General features: G+C 42.6%; 1 protein-coding gene across 8 annotated transcripts in view; it reads right to left on the reverse strand.

Moving 5' to 3' along the window:
• ERC1 (ELKS/RAB6-interacting/CAST family member 1) overlaps positions 1 to 18,896 on the reverse strand; it is a 593,813-nt gene that overhangs the window by 430,230 nt on the left and 144,687 nt on the right. For all 8 annotated transcript variants that reach the window (XM_030543036.1, XM_030543051.1, XM_030543046.1 and 5 more), the window contains one exon: positions 7,571 to 7,645. In XM_030543036.1, coding sequence (XP_030398896.1) covers positions 7,571 to 7,645 — 75 coding nt within the window. The remainder of the gene's footprint in view (positions 1 to 7,570; positions 7,646 to 18,896) is intronic.

Raw genomic sequence — 18,896 nt, forward strand, 5'->3', positions numbered from 1 at the left:
CACTAGCGGAAGGTATTGGACAGGAAACTATGCTGTGCCTGCACAGCAAACAGAACTGATGACATTTCCTGTTCTATCTGATGGCAGACAGGTCCACCAGGGGAGGCCCCCACTGCTGGAAGATGACACTGACTTCCTTCAGGTGAAGAGACCACTTGTGGTGAGAGGAAAAGGATCTGCTGAGACAATGCGACAGTGCATTTTGGGCTCTCAGGAGATGTGATGCCTCAAAGTGAGTAGTGTAGTCCACGCACAAGTCCCACAGCCAGAGGGCATCCTGGCACAGGGCTGAAGATCGAGCTCCTCCCTGCCTGTTGATGCAAAAGAGTGATGCAGTGTTGTCCGTCAGGACCTGCACCACTTTGCCTGAGATATGGGGAACGAACACCTGGCAAGCCAAGCGTACTGCCCTGTGTTCCCTTACATTTATTTATATGCAGAGAGTTCGTCCTGAGAGCAGACACCCTGGGTCCTGAGGCTGCTGAGGTGGGCTCCCCATCACAAGTATGATGCATCCAAGACTAAGGTTACCGACGTTGGAGGAGCAGCAAGGGATACTCCTTCTATTACAGATCCTAAGCCTCTCCACCAGGTCAGCAAAGTGCAGACTGGAGGCAGAATAGTGAGTATTGAGTCCAAGTGGTGTCTGCTTGCGGAGTAGACTGATGCCAGCCATATCTGGAAGGGTCTGAGGCACAGCCTTGCATACTGCACCATGTCGGTACATGCTGTCATGTGTCCCTATAGTTTAAGTCAGACCCGAGTGGTTATTATTGGGTGGACTGTGACCTTGGAAATCAGGTTTGACATAGCTCAAAATCAGGCTTCCAGGAGGTAAACTTTGGCCTGGATCAAGTCGAACACTGCCCAATTAACTATTATCTGAACCAGGACTAGAGTTGACTTCTGCTCATTTATCAACAGACCCAGCGCTTGGAAGGTGGCCCATACAGTACTGATGCTGTGTTGGACCTGTGCCTGACCTTTGATCAGCTGGTCATCAAGATCATCTTCTTCTATGATATGGGTAGACCTGCATGCCTTGATGACGCCTGAAGAAGACTGCTACCACTGCCATACACTTCGTGAAGACCTATGGGAAAGTGGCGAATTGGTAGTTGCGTTGACCCACTACAAACCTGTGATCATGAAAGAGAGAGATGTGGAAATAAGCATCCTTTAGAGCAAGGCAGTGTAGCAGTTTCCTGGATCTAGGAAGGGAATGATGGAGGCCAGGGAGACCATGTGGAACCTCAGTTTCTTGAGATATGTTGAGGTGACCCAGGTCTAGCATGGGCCTAGATCTCTCCCCTCATTGGGATTAGAAAATATCAGGAGTAAAACTCCTTCCCTCTCAAGTCTCAAGGAACCTCCTGTATAGCCCCAAGATGCAGAAGGCTGGCACCTCCTGGATGAGAAGCTGCTCATGAGAAAGGTCCCTGAAGAGGGAAAGGAGTGTGGGACTGGAGGGCAGGGTGGATGAAAATGGAAGTGTGTGCCAACTGTTACTGTACTCAGTCCTAAATGAATGGTATGATGTTTTATATGACTGTGCCAGGCTGAAGGGTGACAGCAGTCCAAAAACAAAAGGGGAGATGGATCTGGAATTGAGATTGGTATATCTCCCTCAGACATACCTTCAAAAGGCCTGCCTGGCCCCGCCAGGATATCTATAAGAGCCCAACTGGGAGGCTGTGGTAGGAAGGAAGGTTGGCATCACTTATAACCCCTCTTTCCTCTCCTCTTGTTGGACTCCTGCATGGGAGGCACCGTGAACATGGGAGGCTGCTGGGGCCTAAAGTGCTTCCTTGAAACTGGAGGTATGTAAAGGCCCAAGAAACAAAGGGTGGCCCTTGAGTCCATCTGTTCTGAGATCAGAGAGGTGCTCCCAAAGGGGAAGTCCTGGACAGACTGCTGTACTTCACAAGTGAGGCCAGAAGATTGGAGCCATGAACAGTGCCTCATGGTGTTTGCAGACACCATAACCCTGGCTGCTGAGTTGGCTGCATCCGGTCGCCTGGAGAGAGGTCCTGATCACAGTCTTTCCCTCCTCTAGGATGGCAGTGAACTCCTCGCTTGACTCCTGTGGCAGAGAGTTCTTGAATTTGTATAATGAGTCCCATAGATTAAACTCATATCTCCCTAGCAGAGCTTGCTGGTTGAATACACATAACTGGAGACTGCCCGTTCAATAAACCTTACGTCCAAACAGATCTAGTCTCTTGGTCTCTATTTTTGGGGGTAGCACTCAAATGCTCCTGTCTGCCCTTCTCAATTGTCATCAACCATAGCGGAGACCCTGGGGAGGGAGAAGCAAGGGAGGGTAAGTAAAGGTACTCAAGCCCATTGGCTGGGATATAGTATTTCTTTTCTGCCTTTTTTGAGATAGGGGGCAGAGAAGAAGGAGTCTGCCCCAGTGTTCTGATGGGCCCATCACCACTTCATTAATGGGCAAAGTCATTCTGGAAGGAGCAGCTGCAACCAGGATGTCGATTAGGCAGTGTGCTGACTCCTTAAACTCCTCAACTTCTAGGCCTAAGTTCGCAGCAACCCTTTTCAGGAGCTCCTGGTGGGCCCTGAAGTCATCCTGTGGGAGTGGTTTACTAGGGCCTGTGATAGCCTTGTCTGGTGATGTCATAAACAGATAGTTAAGGGTTCATGTCTCTTTTACCTGTAAAGGGTAACAAGCTCAGTGAACCTGGCTGACAACTGACCAAAGGACTAATCGGGAGACAAAATATTTTCAAATCTTGGTGGAGGGAAGTCTTTGTTTTGTGCTTTTTGTCCTGTTCTTTATTCTCTCTTGGGATTAAGAGAAGCCAGACATGTAACCAGATTTCTCCAATCTTACTGAACAGTCTCTCAGGTTCCAGATAGTAAGTAATAGAAAGAAAGCGGATTAGATTTATGTTTGTTTTCTTTATTTGCAAATGTGTATTTTGCTGGAAGGATATTTCACTTCTGTTTGCTGTAACTTGTACTTGGGCTGGGAGGGGAAGTCCCTCTGGTCTAGGTGAAGCTGAGACCCTGTAAACGTTTTTCCATCTTGATTTTACAGAGATAATTTTTACTTTCGCTTTAATTAAAAGCTTTTCTTTTAAGAACCTGATTGATTTTTTTATTCTTGTGTAAGATCCAAGGGGACTGGGTCTGAACTCACCAGGGAATTGGTGGGGGAAAGGAGAGAAGGGGGAGGAAAAGCTTGATTCCTCTGTTTTAGGATCCAAGGAATTTGGATCAGTGTACTTCTCAGGAAAAGTCTGGGAGAGGGAAGGAGGAGGGAAAGGTTAATTTCTCTCTGTGTTAGGATCCAAGGAGTTGGGATCAGTGTCTCTCTCTCAGGGAGAGTCTGGGAGGGAGAGAGAAGGGGGGGAAGTGAATTTCCTCTCTGTTTTAAGATTCAAGGAGTTTGAATCACCGTATCTTTCAGGGTAACCCAGGGAGGGGAAAGTCTGGGAGGAGAAAGGTAGGGGGGATAGTTCATTTCCCCCTGTTTTAAGACCCAGGGGGTTCAGGTCTTGGTCTCCCCAGGGAAGGTTTTGGGGGGTCAAGGAGTGCACTAGACACTGAAATCTCTAGTTAGTGGCAGCATGATAACAAGGAAGAGGCCTGTGCTGGAGGAGGGGCTTCTTCCTCCTCTACCACCACTTCCACCATCTCCACTGGGGCCATTTCCTGGATGTCGGCACCAAGGTCAGTATCAGAGTCAGGGTCTGGTGCCAGGTAGAAACAGTAGCTCACTTTTCTGACATCACCGAGTATGTGCGGTGGGAAGGGGGCCCACATACTGGGGGAAAACCCCAAAATTCCAGTACTGTCACCGCGTCAACCAATGGCCTGGTGGCCAGGTGCTGGCAGGAGGGCCAGTACTGAAGTCAGGAGTGTAGGCTGGGTACCTATAGGTCTTAGGTGGAGCAAAGGATTCACCTTCAGATTCCGAAGAGGATTCCTTCCCTGGAGACCATGGCAGTGCAGTACCTGCTTGTGCCTCTGTGCAGTATCAAGGGACCAGAGATTGGCAATGGGCCAATGACTACTGCAACAGGACCATGGAGGGCTTGCCCCTGGATGGTGCCACAGTAGTCAGCACCACGGTGGAGCTCACTGCACTCTGCACCTTTCTGTCCTCAGTTGCCTTGATTGACGAGGGGTCTTGAAGGCTTGGTGGGATTGGGTCCTTTGCTGCCCGGAAAGCCTCCGGTGTTGAAGGGGCCAGCAGATGCCCAACCCCACAGCTGCTCCTGGTCCTGTATCAGACTCAGTGCTCTAGTTGGCAGCACCATCAGAGACTCTGGGGAGGAGGTGTAGTTCAACACTACACTATGCTAGAGAACACCCTCTCTTGGTGTGTTGTTTTTTATGCCTCTGCCTTGGCACTGGGGATGGAGAGCAGTGACAGAAAGAGCATGGCACCAAGGGAGCGCTCTGCACAGGTATCGAAGTGCTCAGCATTGATTCGGTTCAGAGGCTGATCTGAGGGCTGCCCCCATAAGATTGGCCTTCAGCCAAATGTCTCTAACCTCTCTCATGCGGGGTTTGAAATCCTGGCAGATCTGGCACTTCTCTTTAACATGGACTCCCCCAGATACTTTAGAAGACTAGTGTGAGGGTCACTAAATGGCATCAGCTTACTGCACAAGGCACATGGCTTGAAGCCCGGGGACTGAGGCATGCCCAGCATCTGGGGCAATAAGTCCCTTGACAATGGGAACAATTAACATCATTACTGTATAAACTAACTATAGTGTATAAGAACTATATACACTAACTACAATTCCTATATAAAATACGAAGAGAGAAAGCCATACTACAGCAAGAGGGATCATTCCAGCAACGTCAAAGGCGGTAAGAAGGAACTGAGAGGGCACAGTTCAATTTCTTCCTGGGCATGGGTACCTGCTTGGTGGCCATTTCAGAGGCTTAGAGGATACCAGGGGTGGTAGGCGCTCAAAGGAGAATGGTGAGGTACATGATGTGATTGTGAAATGTATAAGCCAACTCTGAATCAAAAGATGAATCAGCCTCTTCCAACCAAGTGGAGGATTGTTCCTGGATGTTGGGATTGATGTCAGGAACCTGGAAAAGGTGGCCCTGCAGAGAACACAGCCTGATAATCTAGACACACGCCAGCACCAATCACCCATGAACAGAAACTGAAGTGTTTAAAAAAACATTTTAAAAAGAAACTTACTTTTGTAATTACAGTACCTAACATTATTTCTAGTAATGTACCAAAATGAGTACCAACTATATATAAAACACAAAATGAGAAAAAGACTTGCAATAGCAAGATCACACATTTCAACAACCATCATGGGCAGTCAGAAGGAACTATGAGGCATTGGGGGTGCCCTTTATATTGTGCAGCAGCACAAGGCAACAGAGGGCACATGCACTGCCTCGATGGGTTACAGCTGACGGAAAAATCTGACAACAGTGCATAGGACATGCAAACACCTGAAATGGAATGGACACATGCAATCACTTGAAAAGGAATTGATGCACACAGAACACAGAGCCCTTATGCTCACTTTTACACGCATGCCTATTCATTTATAAAATGCATCCTCTAAAAGTAGACATGTCTGTTCTACTCAGCGTCTCCAGGAACTACTAGCAAATGCATTACCTGGAAAAACTGCAGGGTTTGACACTACCCCCCTTTCTACCCTATGCTCACCACATACTATTTTTACTTGTTATTTTCCCCACCTAGATGCATAGATTGATAAGGCCAGAAGGGACTATGATCATTCAGTCTGATCTCTTGCATAATATATGCAATAGAATTTGATTCATGCACATCTCCAAGTGTAGAAAGGGGGTTATTGAGGCATGCACTGCAGCTAACAATCTGAGATAGAAAGGGGGAAAGACCAGCTATTTGTTTTCAAAAGGAAAACTGGCTGGCCTGTTAGGAAGCATGGGGAAAGGACTGGGAGACTCCAGAATGGAAAGGAGAGAAATTACTATAGAGAAAGTTAATATTGGAGAACAAGAGTGAGAAGTGGTAAAAGGAAGTGTGTGAATGCAAAGATGAGTAGGAGGAGAAAGTATTTATTAATACTACACGTTTCATGCACATTATGGAACATACAATCTGGCAGACAGCTACATGAAGATGTGTAAATATATATGCAATCCACTTGTGGTCCTTGGGATCTGTGATGGTGTGGACCTGTCCAGCACCAGCCCTGAAAGGGTTAAGTGTTCTTTGTAGGCTGAAGAAGCCCTGCCCCTCTGACTCTGGTGGGCATGCTCAACCTGAAGGCAGAGTATTAAGGGAAGCAGTCCAGCTCAATATGGGCACGCTGCTGAAGGGGGAGGATGCAGATTCTCACTAGAGAGCGGCTACAGGTCCCAACTACAGAGCCATGGCACACAGAGTTCCAGATGGACACCAGTCTGCCTGATGAGCCCAGAGAAGAGACCATGCCAGCAGAAGGGTACACCATTTGAGGACCCCGGAAACCTAGGGAAACCGGGGAGCATTACCAAGAGCGAAAGGGTAAGAAGCAGCCCAGGGGACTTAGATTTTCCTCCTGTGAGTGACCTGAGGAACCAGTCACTGTATTTCAGGAGTATCCCCACTGACTCGGTGGTAAGCACCCTGCACCACTGCTAGGGCCTGAAACTAGGACTTGGAGGACCAGGGAGGGCCTGTAGTAGTAGGATTTTTGAGTCCCCCTACCCTGGGTACCATACACTGGGGTTGCCCCCCCTGACCTCCACACCAACAGGCCATTAGGCCACACTGCCCTGAGAGGAAGGGCTGCATTATTGATTCCAGCCATTAGGTTACGCTGCCCTGAATGAAAGGGTCACTCTATTGACTCTAGCCATTGGCCACGCAGCCCTGTGCGGAAGCACTACTTTATTAACTTCAGTCACTAGGCAATACGACCACATTTTATAGTAAGGGTCATCAGCATAGGACCTAACCAGCTGTGGGACCACCTCTGACCTTTCTTTTGACCACATGTGACCTGACACCCCATCAAAGGGGGGAGGGGAGAGAGAATCTACCCTGCGACAGGCTCTTACAAGTTGTCTATGTTGCTATAAATCCTGCATCACTAGTTTAAAGACTAAACCACAAAACTGCATCTAGCTATAATTCAGGATGAAGGTAGTATTGATGCATCTTTCTGACTGAATCACCTGCTTCACATAAGATGTTTTGGAACGCAAATATCTAATGTTGCTTTACACTCTGGGTGCCACTAATACTCTTTCAAAAGTTCAGAAAATACTGTGATGGGAAAAAACTCACACCACCATTAAAAGGCACCCACTTATCTCCTCATACTGTTCTTATAATACAATGGATTATTGGCTGTAAACTATAAATAACACTCCAGGTAGATGAAAAGCAGACATCTACCATGCAATTAACTAGTTCTCTAACCTGTCTGATCAATAAAAATCTCCAAGATTTTTTTTCATTAGTAACGCTGGACCATGCATCGTATCTGTTGCTGTCAGACTTCTCATGCTTTATGCTATCTGAAAGACTCTATATACCATTCAAAAGAATAGGATTCCCATCTGCCAGTGTTGACTCTCTTACCTTCATCTCAATAACAGTTTGTAGAGCTTTTGTCTTGGCTGAGTCAGGGGCATTTTCAAACCGACGATGCATCTCCTATAACAGAAGAACAAGGAGGAAAAAGAGTGAAAACAATGATATTTCACTCCACTCCATGGACTCCAGGGAAAGTTATCAGAACCTTCTCTCTTTCTAATGCAGCAGAATTCTACCCTTCTACAGCCTTCTGATGTTTCCAGCCCTTAAATCTTCTTTTCACATCATAGAGGACAGGCTGCAGTCCAGTGAACAGAACTCTAGCTCAGTTACACAGGCACAACAGAAACTTGGTTTTTGACCACTGAAATAAAAATATTCAAAAAACTGTAAAACTGACATACTCAAAATTTCCACTACCTTGCTGGTGAGTGAATCCTCCGTTCTTTAAAGGCAATTGTCTTCACATAGAACACAGAACTATTTTAAAGAAGATTAATAAAAACAGCAATAATCTGGTTTATGTTTAACATGCTGTTTTGAGCATCTGTGTTGATAATACTCCTTTCCATATTTTCCACCCCCAGAGTAGCAACCACTTAGTTACCTATGATGAAAATCTCCCTGCACAGAGGCTGAAAGTAGCTGAAAAAACATGATTGGATAGCAAGTTGCTCCAGAGGCTCACAATGTGCAAAGGGGAGGATGACAAATACCTGTGTGATATTTCTGTAGATATGTAAAGGGCATGCACTCAGGTTGCTAGAGTGTTCCAGAGAGCTGCCTAGAGAATACAAATGGCAACAAGCTGAACTGCTCTACAGCACTTTCCAAGTTGCTGCAGGATACAGATAGGTAGCTGGAGAAAAAACAGATCTGTTATAGAGTATCTGTCCCTCTTCTCTGTATTCATCTTCAAAAATGAACAGCAGGCCTTTATATGTTAAATGTATGCATCACCCTCATGTCACACACTATTATATTAAATACAATGAGAGAAATGTAGGCAACCAAAATATTGCCACACCGAGAGTTCACTGTGCTATGGTGCACACACATCTAAATTGTTATTGCACTTTACCTAATATAACAATTTAGATTTCCTGGTCCAGACAAAAAGAATATTCACTCACCTTTTCCATAAAAATGGTAATGAAAAAGATAGTATTTTATTTGTTTTGCCCCCATATAAACAAGCAAGCAGAATTTGCAAAGCTGATTTACATAGTGCTTTCAGAAGATATGCAAAGATTATTTAAAACTCTGTCAGGTAGCTAAGTACCTGCTCATAGGGTAACTGAGGCAGAATGGTGAACTGATTTGACAAATACCACAATGGGAGCCTATATCAGAGCAAGATTTAGCCATCTGGAATTCTTGTCTCTCAAATCTCTAGTCCATTCCATTTCTTGCCTCTAGAACACAGAACTTTCTAGATGTTTATACCTGTATGTGATGATGATACGGCCAACAATGTGTCTCTCTCTATATATATATAATTTGCGTATTTTCTGAGACGCTATCTTTACAGATAAATGTCAGTCTAAACTGAAAACCTATTAGTAATAGTCAGCTAGCAAATAAACCAGTACACATACGGTTTAGGCCAGAAAAATCTCTAAAAATACATGCTACTCTCAAACTTGACAGTGAAACAGAGAGCCGCTTGTCAATGTTTTCACTGAGGCCACACAGAAGAAAAGTCACACAATAATACCAGTTTAAATTCCCTAAATATCTGTTAAGTGGCTTTGAGTAAAAACTGTCCGAAACCGGCGGCCCCAATTTATATCTTTAAAAATACTCAGTGAATTTAAAGCCTGTGTTTACAACTCCATCAAGAATGAAAACATGTTTAATGGCAGGTGAAGAGAACAGAGTTTGAATTCCATGTAATTTATCATTAAAAATCATTACTCTTTCTTTGACTTTCCTAGTTCTCAAACATGTAGTTAGGGGGAAGGATACTGAAGAGAATTCTCTGCAATTTTGAACAGGTGGAAAGACCCCATTAATGCAAAGTGTCCTATTTTGAGCTACAAGAATTTTCCCTAACTGCCTCTGGCACACAACTTACAAAACTTCCAAGTCTGTTTCCTGTATTATTGTTAGGAAGAAATGCAGTAACTTGTTACAAAAGAAGAAAAATCTTTCCAATATGTTCAATGAAAGAGGGAGACCTGGAAGAGCAAAAGGCAAATACAGAGACTCTGCCAAATAATTGTATTGTACAGAATGTTATTTTTATTCACTAGTACTGAGTACTTTCCAAACATGCAAAAACAGACCCTACTCCAAGAATATAAAGACTGGGATAAAGACAACAATGACTGAATGGCAGGAAACAGATATAACGCCCCATAAAAGCAGTTTCTTTTAGGGGGTTCTGATAGCAACCTTTATCTTTAAATCTTGCAACCTTTATTGGAGAAGGGTAGGACAGTTCCGTGGTTTTAGCATTGGCCTGCTAAACCCAGGGTTGTAAACTCAATCCTTGAGGGGGGCATTTAGGGATCTGGGGTAAAAAAAAAATTTGTCTGGGGATTGGCCCTACTTTGAGCAGAAAGTTGGACTACATTACCTCTTGAGGTACCTTCCAACCTTGATATTCTATCATATCAATCAGCCTCTAACACTTACATTGTTTGCAATAGGACTTTGTTCTTTAGCACAGGAAAAATTCCCACCAGCGTAGAAAAGCCTTTTGCTTGGTCTATGAAAATCCACTCTGATTTGGTTGAGCTATAAGATGTTGAAAATCACCATTTCCCATCTCTGGAGTGTGGTATTAATGTTTAATTTTGCTCCCCTGCCTCAGCTGCAGCATCGATTGCACTGGGAACCCCAAGGAGCAGAGAGTCAATCTAGCTGCTACTGTTGCAGCAATGAACCGACAGAGATGGATAGGATGGGCTCCAAGACAGCACAGTGGCCAGAAGCACCATCTCTACCCTCCCTGCCAAGGGTGTGACAAGAAACCATGGATCAGAGAAAAGGCAAATAATAAATTAATAATAGGGAACCAGGAGAGCATGAGTTCTAAACTTCACTTCTGCTGACTGTTGTTAATTCTGTACCCTTTCACGACCTTTATTAAACTATGTCTTATATTCCACTGAGAGGTTATATAGTTAGAGAATAGAACTCAGCTCTTTAATATATCAAACCCAAATACCATGGTCTTAGCCACATTGATTCATGGAAAGAGCCTGCCCTATCTTTGTCTCCTTTAACAGGAGAATACTGCTACACCGATCACATAGTATTTCCGATGAATAGTTCACAGAGGATAATTACGTTAGCCAGCAGAAGAAGGCTAAGTCCTGTTGCTCAAATGGTAGAAGTATGTGCTGCAGTGTTGAAGATTCCAGTTTGCACCCCACTGATAACACTGCTCTACAGCCAAAATGCTTCTGAAATAAATACAGTCTAACTTTACTAATTCTGGGTCACTGAGAACGAAAATGATGCTTAAAATTGTTGATTGGCTGTAGTTTTCAGGATATGCTATTGGGTCAGTATATACGACCCTTGACTTGGGAATGGCGGAGGATAAGTGAGTTATAAAGGGAAGGGATCTCAATTTAAACCAGAAATGACTAAAATACATCTTTGACTGGATCTATGAATAAATCTATGACTCGGTTTGGACAGTACTTGCTTTTTAGGCAAAACAATTAATGACGCAATCTGAAGCTAGTATTGCGTCATACATGATACGAATTGCATCATGTTATTCCTAGAAGTCATAGATGATGCAATCATAAGGAAGCTTACATCACTCTGCTCAACAAATTGCCCTATATCAGCTCTAGAAATCATACAGTGTCGTGCTCTCTTATTTGTCAGTGTTTGATTTTGCAAAGGGACACATTTCTGTTTAGCCAAAGTGAGCAGAGATGCCTCGTACTTGTGTGAACAGTGCAGATAACTCCTGCTATGTTTGTGATGAAGTGACTTTTGCATCACAAAAGCGCAGTATAACCACTCTGGTTAAGAAAGCCTATCACCTTTATTTTGGCTGCAAAATTGGAGATCAGGACAAGAGGTGGGCCTCACACATATACTGCAAGACTTGTGCAACAAATCTTCGCCAGTGGTTGAACAGGAAAAGGAAATCTATACCTTTTGCAGTGCCAATGATTTGGAGAGAGCCAACAGATCATACCAGCAACTGTTACTTCTGCATGGTGCCTCCAGTTGGGAAAGATGTGTCAAAGAAGAAACATTCCAAACATTCCATCAGCTATACGCCCAGTACCCCACGGTTCCTGATGCACCAGAATCATTCTCACTTGAGTCAGACGAGGAAGAGGAAGAGGATGAAACTTCTGGTCCTGAACCATCAATGTCACAGGACCCACATTTTCTCCTATCCTCCTCCTCTGAACCACCTCATAACACAAGGTGAACTGAATGACCTTGTCAGGGATTTGGAACTACCCAAGAGTAAGGCAGAGCTGTTGGGCTCCAGACTACAGCAGTGGAATCTCCTGGCAGGCTATCAGGGCAAACAGAGCCCATCAATGCTTGCAGACTATTGCTGGACAGTGACAAGAGATGCTCCATTTAATGAATACAAGAGACAAGCCAAGAAGCGCTGAGTAGACACTGAATAGGACTAAACTATGTACATAATAGTTTTTTGCCTTTTGTTTCATAATAAATTTTATTTATATAACCCTTTTGCTGATTTTTAAAGTGTTACATAAACAGGAGAGGTGAAATATTATCATGTAAAGCAACCATAAACACATGAAAAGACTTAGGTTTACAATTTATGATTAAAACTCTACTACCTACACAATATACATAGACATAAAATGTAAGAACTTAAATATCTTAGAAACAGTAGCCAATCAGTTGTTTTAATTGTCATATTTGAATTCAGCATATCAAAATACATAACAAATATCACATTTTATCTCTGAAGCAGACGACTTCTCAAAAATTGTAGACCAGTGTAATACTAGGAAGTTGCAATTTACTATTAATGGGGGTGAGTGCCACACAGGAGAAATCTGTTCTAACCCTCCCTCTACCACTAACTTTTTATATGACACTGGACAACTCACACGTCAAAATTGTGTATTCCTTATTTTCTGGTTATCCAGTTTGGGAAACCTGAGACTTAACTTGCAAAGTGCTGAGCACTCTCAACTGCAACTGAAGTCAATGGAAGCTCTGAATGCTCAGCACATCCGCTAGTAAGGCAGAATAGTCTGGTGGAATGAGCCCACGACTGGAAGTCTGGAATTTTAATTCTGGCTCTGCCATTTTCACTGTGTGTCATCAGGATACTCACTTTGTATTTGTCTTAGTCTCTTCATCTATAAAATGGGGATAATCTTATCTTTCACAGGCATTATGAAGATAAAATTCATTAAATATTTGTGATGCACTCAGATGCTACTGTGAACAAGCACCACTAAACATCAGTGTAAATATAATTTCATGTATGATCAGACTTTGGATGGTGTGCTATAAATAAGACATAGGACCACACACTGAGATGAAGACAGAAAGAAATACTGAACAAATGCCTCATACCCAAGTACCAACCATCTTGATAAACGAATGGGGCAGACACATCCTGGGAGAGAAAAAACGATATGTGATCAGGTAATTAGAGACTGTATCATAATACATATGCACAAGAGGGGGACAAATTAAGGTTGAATAAGAACATAGGACTGGAAGGGACTTCCTAGAACAAAGTTCAGTCCCCAGTATACAAAGTAATCACATATAAATCCTGTATATAAAAATGATCAAGTTCCATCTAAAAATTATAGTTAGGTTGTTTGCCCCCACTACTCCTAGGGGAAACTGTTCCAGACCCTCACTCTTCTGATAGATAGAAACCTTCTTCAAATTTCCAGCCTAAATTTAGTCATGTTGATGTCAACTTTGTCCTTTATCTTAAATAGCTGTTCTCCTTCCATGGTATTTATCCCTCTGATATATTTAGAGAGAGCAATCATAGTGTCTCTTAGTCTTCATGCTGCTAAGGCTAAACACAATACAAGCTCTCTTAGTCTCCTCTCCTAAAACAGGCTCTTCACTCCCCTTAATCTGGCACGCCTTCTCTGTACCTATTCCAGTTTGATTTCATCCCTACTCAACTAACAATTCCTGTATTAATCCCTGTCTTGTCCACCTTCACTAATAATTTCTCATGAGGTACCATGTCCAATGCTTTACTGAAGTCCAGACAGATTAGAGGTATACATCTCAGAGCCTCAAGTGTCAAAGGACTTGTTTACACAGGGACACTCAGGAAAGTTCAGGTAAATCAAGTAAAGCTATAAAGTCCATGTGCCTAAAAATAAACATGGTAAACCCCATTGTGGATGCTCTCATTCAGGAAAAAAGTGGCTGTAGTTCCTGATGCACTAAGTCTCCAGCTTGGAGACATGCTGTGTTATTGTACTATATGTACCTACTAAAATCAAATAGAATGTCTTTTTACTAATCCCTAATAATACTTCTAATAAACATTAACTCCATAAACTATAAATAAATTTAAGAAAACTGTGTTCTAAATGGAATACATGTTGTGCTGAGGTTTTCCATATAATTTATGCAAAGTCAGACATTAGATGAACCCAATAGTCCCATCTGGCATTAGTCTGACTTCCTGCATAACAGAGTCCATAGGTTTTCCCATAATTAATTACTTCTTCAAGTCCAATAATTGTGGTTGAGCTAGAGCATATATCTTTTTTAAAAAACTAGGGCTGCCCTGCGAACGCTTGTTCTCACTTTCAGGTGACATTGTAAACAAGAAGCGGGCAGCATTATCTCCTACAAATTGTAAGCAAACTTGTTTGTCTCCGCAATTGGATGAAGTAGGAATCAGTGGACTTGTAGGCTCTAAAGTTTTACCTGGTTTTATTTTTTAATGTAGGTTTTTTTTGTACATAATTCTACATTTGTACATTCAACTTTCATGATAAAGAGATTGCATTACAGAACTTGTATCAGGTGAACTGAAAAAAACTTTTTTTTACACTGCAAATATTTGTAATAAAAAATAAACAAAGTGAACACTGTACACTTTGTAATCTATGTTGTAATTGAAAACAATATATTGAAAATGTAGAAAACATCCAAAAATATTTAAATAAATGGTATTCTATTATTCTTTAACAGTGCGATTAATCATGGTTAATTTTTTTAATCGCTTGACAGTCCTAGAAAAAACAAACTTGTTTAAAATTTTCCAGTGATGGAAACACTTGGTAAGTAGTCCCAACAGTTAATTACCCTCACTATTAAAAATGTGCATCTTATTTCTAGTCTGTGTATATCTAGCTTCAATTTCCAGCCATTGTGGATTTTGTCCTACCATGGCTTGCCAGACTGAAGATACCATTATCAAAATTTCTGTTCTATGTTATTTCAAGGTAACATATAGTTCCTGAGATCTATCATGCATCAACTCAGAGGATTTTTAATAACCATTTGAAAACAGATATCACAGTTGCTTCTCTCTAAATAACCAAGGAATCAAAGGTCTCACAGTTTTTCCATGTACTAAGTAAATCACGAACAAAATGTACTTTCAAAAAACAAAATCCTATCGAATTAGTGGAATAGCCAAGAAAGGTTCACACCATATGTTTAGAAGAATATTATGAGAAGAACTATATTCCTCTTCTGATGTTTGGTTCATCTTTAGTAAAGGTTCACATGCAGACAGAGAGCAGTCACTGGAAAGCTGTATATGGCATTTAAATTGTGCCAAGCAGGTAGACAAGGAAGCATCACTTCCTTAGAAGGAAAACATCAATATAACTAATTCCTAAGGCTGATTTTCAAAATGAGCAATTAATATAGCTTAACAACAATACTGTGTCTAAAATATAATTGTGATGAAGTGTTCTCTGTGTGCAATGGAACATCCAAGGGCTGACAAATTCCAACCACATCTTTTCTGACCGGAAAAATGTCAAAAACAGTTGAAACTTAAGTCATACCCTGTCATATAAATAGCCCTCAACAAGAAGCAGCACCAGTGCTCAGTATGAAAAATATTAGTTCTAACTTAAGGTTATTTGTATTGCAGTAGCAGCTACCATGTGATAAGTAATTTCCAAACATAGACTGTTCCTGCTCTGCCTAGATCCTACAACCTTAGATGACAACCAACATATGAAAGATGAGGGAAAAGGATACCATCAAAATATGCACACTTTATATGTTACATAAAGAAAAAAAAAACACATACAACCACCTAATTAAAAACAGTAAGGTTGCAAAAGTCAAGCACTGAAAAGTTAGGGCATGCCAGAATTTAAGTGGCCCAAGCAACCTTAATTCAGCCCTCTTGAGCGTGTGTGTTATGATGGAGTCTTTGATTATATGATCTCACTCAAATTTTTCCACAGGAGTAACACCTCATTCAGTGAAGGGTCAATTATTCAATATTTCTTTTCATCCATTTCATTCACTGTGTGGCCACCCAGGCCTTACCTAATGCACAACATCTAACCCGAGCACTGAATATAAAGTTATTCATTTTTTCATGGGCATTTCTATGGTATTCTCACAGTAGTATATGCGTGATTCACAAACAATTGATCTTCACAACACCACTCTGTATCAACCTAATTTTATAGCTGGGGAACAGAAGCACAAAGGTATTAAGTCCAAAATTATCAGTAGTCCAATAATTTTGGTTGCCCTATTTGAGACACCTAGGGACTGAATTTTCAGACCGTTTATCATGTTTATAGCACTTTGTATATTCAAAATACATTTTCAAAGGATGTCAGTTGCAGTTGTGAACAATCACTACTTTGCAAATCTGGCCCTGGATGTCCCAGGGTTCCTAGAAAATGAGTAACACACAATTAATGGCCAATTTAGAACATCTTGGTTTAAGTGACTTGCCCAGCATCACCTAAGACCCGTGTGGCACAGGCAGGGAGGGAATCCAATTCTCAAGAGTGACAGTTAACTTCCTTAACCATGAGACAATCTATTCTCTTCCTGCAATTGCCTGCCTCATTCACCACACACATCTTCCATCTTCTGCAACAAATGAGACTGAGATCTTACAAACTACTGCCTCATTCACAACACATTCCTGATTTATTTCCTGAGTACTGTTTTAGAGGAGAGTGTTCTCTATTGATTACAGACCGCTTTCCCCATGTTATCCTACTTTCCTGTCCTCCTTACCACTACCCCTCTTTCTGTACCCTCATCCCAGTTCAACTCCTATTCAAACCTTCCTCCCTCAGCCACTTCATCGCCCATCTCAGTCCACCTCTGCTCCTACCCAATTCCCTTTTTTCTGCCTACCTCCCTCTGGCTTCTACCTCCCTTTCCACCATCAGGTTCCTGCAAACCCAAAAACAAACAAACAAGCATCCCTATCACAAACTTCTCTCAGCTTTCTGATCAGACTCTTTCTCCTCCTCCTGACTGACAAGATGCCAACAGAAGGAGAGCACATGAAAGAATCTCCCTGAGGCCTCCAGTAACCAGGAGGAGTAAATACAGGGAAATTCTGCTCAGCACCACCCCACACCCAAGTTCTGGGATGGAACAGGTACAGTCTGGTTAGCATACAGGAGATGTGAGAGGATTAAGCATGCTCAGTGCAGACCAAATCAGAGAATGTAGATACCCAACTCTGACAATCCTCTTTTAACCCTGTGTGAATGGAGATGTTTTCAGAGGCTAATTATATGGCCAAATTTCCATAGATTTTCACAGGACAGGAAAAAGTTCACTCTAAACACAATAGCAACTCTCCTGCCAAATTTCAAATCTCTGCTTCAAATCATGGAGGTGCAAGAACTTCTCAAAGAAGGAGACAGAAGAGGAGTGTGTATTTCTTTGTTGGTAACATAGGCAAAACACATTTTTCTCCAACCTCATTCTCAAAAAATGACAGAACTGTTTTAGCTAAATCTTAAAAACAGCCTGAGACAGACTCCTGGCAAAGTTTGGTAAAGGCATAAGCAAACGAAAACATAGTCCTGTAATGGAAAGTGTCAGGCAATATTAACTATTGGTGGCGCTATCAACTCCATATATATTTATATACACATTTATTATGGCCATTTAAAATTGCATTCAATGCATGTATGCAGAGTTTCTAGAATCTGCAATTTTAAGAACAGGTTAAGAGGCAGCAGTTGAGAGACTTCACCCACTTACTCCTCCTCCATCCCAATAGTCTATATTTGAAAGTGTGATCATTAGAACACATTCAATTCAAATACTACAGCTGTTGGACTTGGTGTTCCAAATCGTGCAGCGGCCTTCAAAGCCTGGCAAATTTGAAACAGACGACTGAAAAGCAGATGTACACCCTAACCTCTTTCTCAGCCTAGTCATTCTGCTGCTGACTGCAAGACATCAATTCAATTATCTATTAACACTGAAGCAGAGCCCTTAAAATTGCACTTAAGCAGCATAGGTGTTAAAGTAATCATACTCTGGAGACACAGTTACAATTCCTGTACATACCACATGAGTGACTGCTTGAAATGCACACTTATGTATGGTGGAGTTTTTCCCCTTTAAAATAGGAATCCAAACATCCATTGATACAACACACTTAAAATGGGAGTGGGGAGGGCCCAGAGGGCAGATCCAGGACATGCAAAAGTTAAGGTCCACACTTCAACTTGACCATGAAGCACATACAATATATATTTCTCTGCTCCCTCTCCCCAGAGCCCAGCTGCGAGGCCCACCCCAGCCCAGACACACACACCCCCTCTCCCTCAGAGCCCAGCTGCAGGGCCTCCCCAGCCCAAACACCTGCACCATCTTCCCCACCCCCCGAGCCCAGCTGCGGGGCCCCCCACCACATACCTGCTCCTCTCCCCCCCAGAGCTGATCCAAAGACCCTCCTTGCCACATCCCAGACACTAGCATCCCCTCCCTGGCAATGATCCAGGGGGAGAAACAGCTTTATGCTAGGTCCCGGGCTTGCATGAAGTTTCCTGCACACCACCATCACCTCCCCTTGGGGCCTGCCGAGAACTGCAGCTGCCGGGAACCCTCCAGTTCTCTTCCGCTCCCCCAGCAGTGTCTTCTATTTGTGAGCTGAACTCTGCCTGGTCCAGCAAACCCTAGTGGCAGCCGGCAGCTCTGCAGCCCATTTTGTGGTGGGGGAGGAAATTCTGCACACACAACATTAATTTCTGCAAAATTCTATATTACACAGTGATGCAGAATTCCCCAAGGAGTAAACATAATATTCGACTGCTACATAATATTTGACTGCTATATATATTTTGTCCACTAGATGGTCCAATTCCCTGTCAACTACAGCTCAGGCTACACGGGAGGCTGGGGGAATTATGCGCCAAAAAATTAAAAATTCTGCAAAATTCTGCCTATT

Source organism: Gopherus evgoodei, chromosome 1, assembly GCF_007399415.2.
Source record: "Gopherus evgoodei ecotype Sinaloan lineage chromosome 1, rGopEvg1_v1.p, whole genome shotgun sequence".
In the NCBI taxonomy this organism is placed as follows: domain Eukaryota; kingdom Metazoa; phylum Chordata; order Testudines; family Testudinidae; genus Gopherus; species Gopherus evgoodei.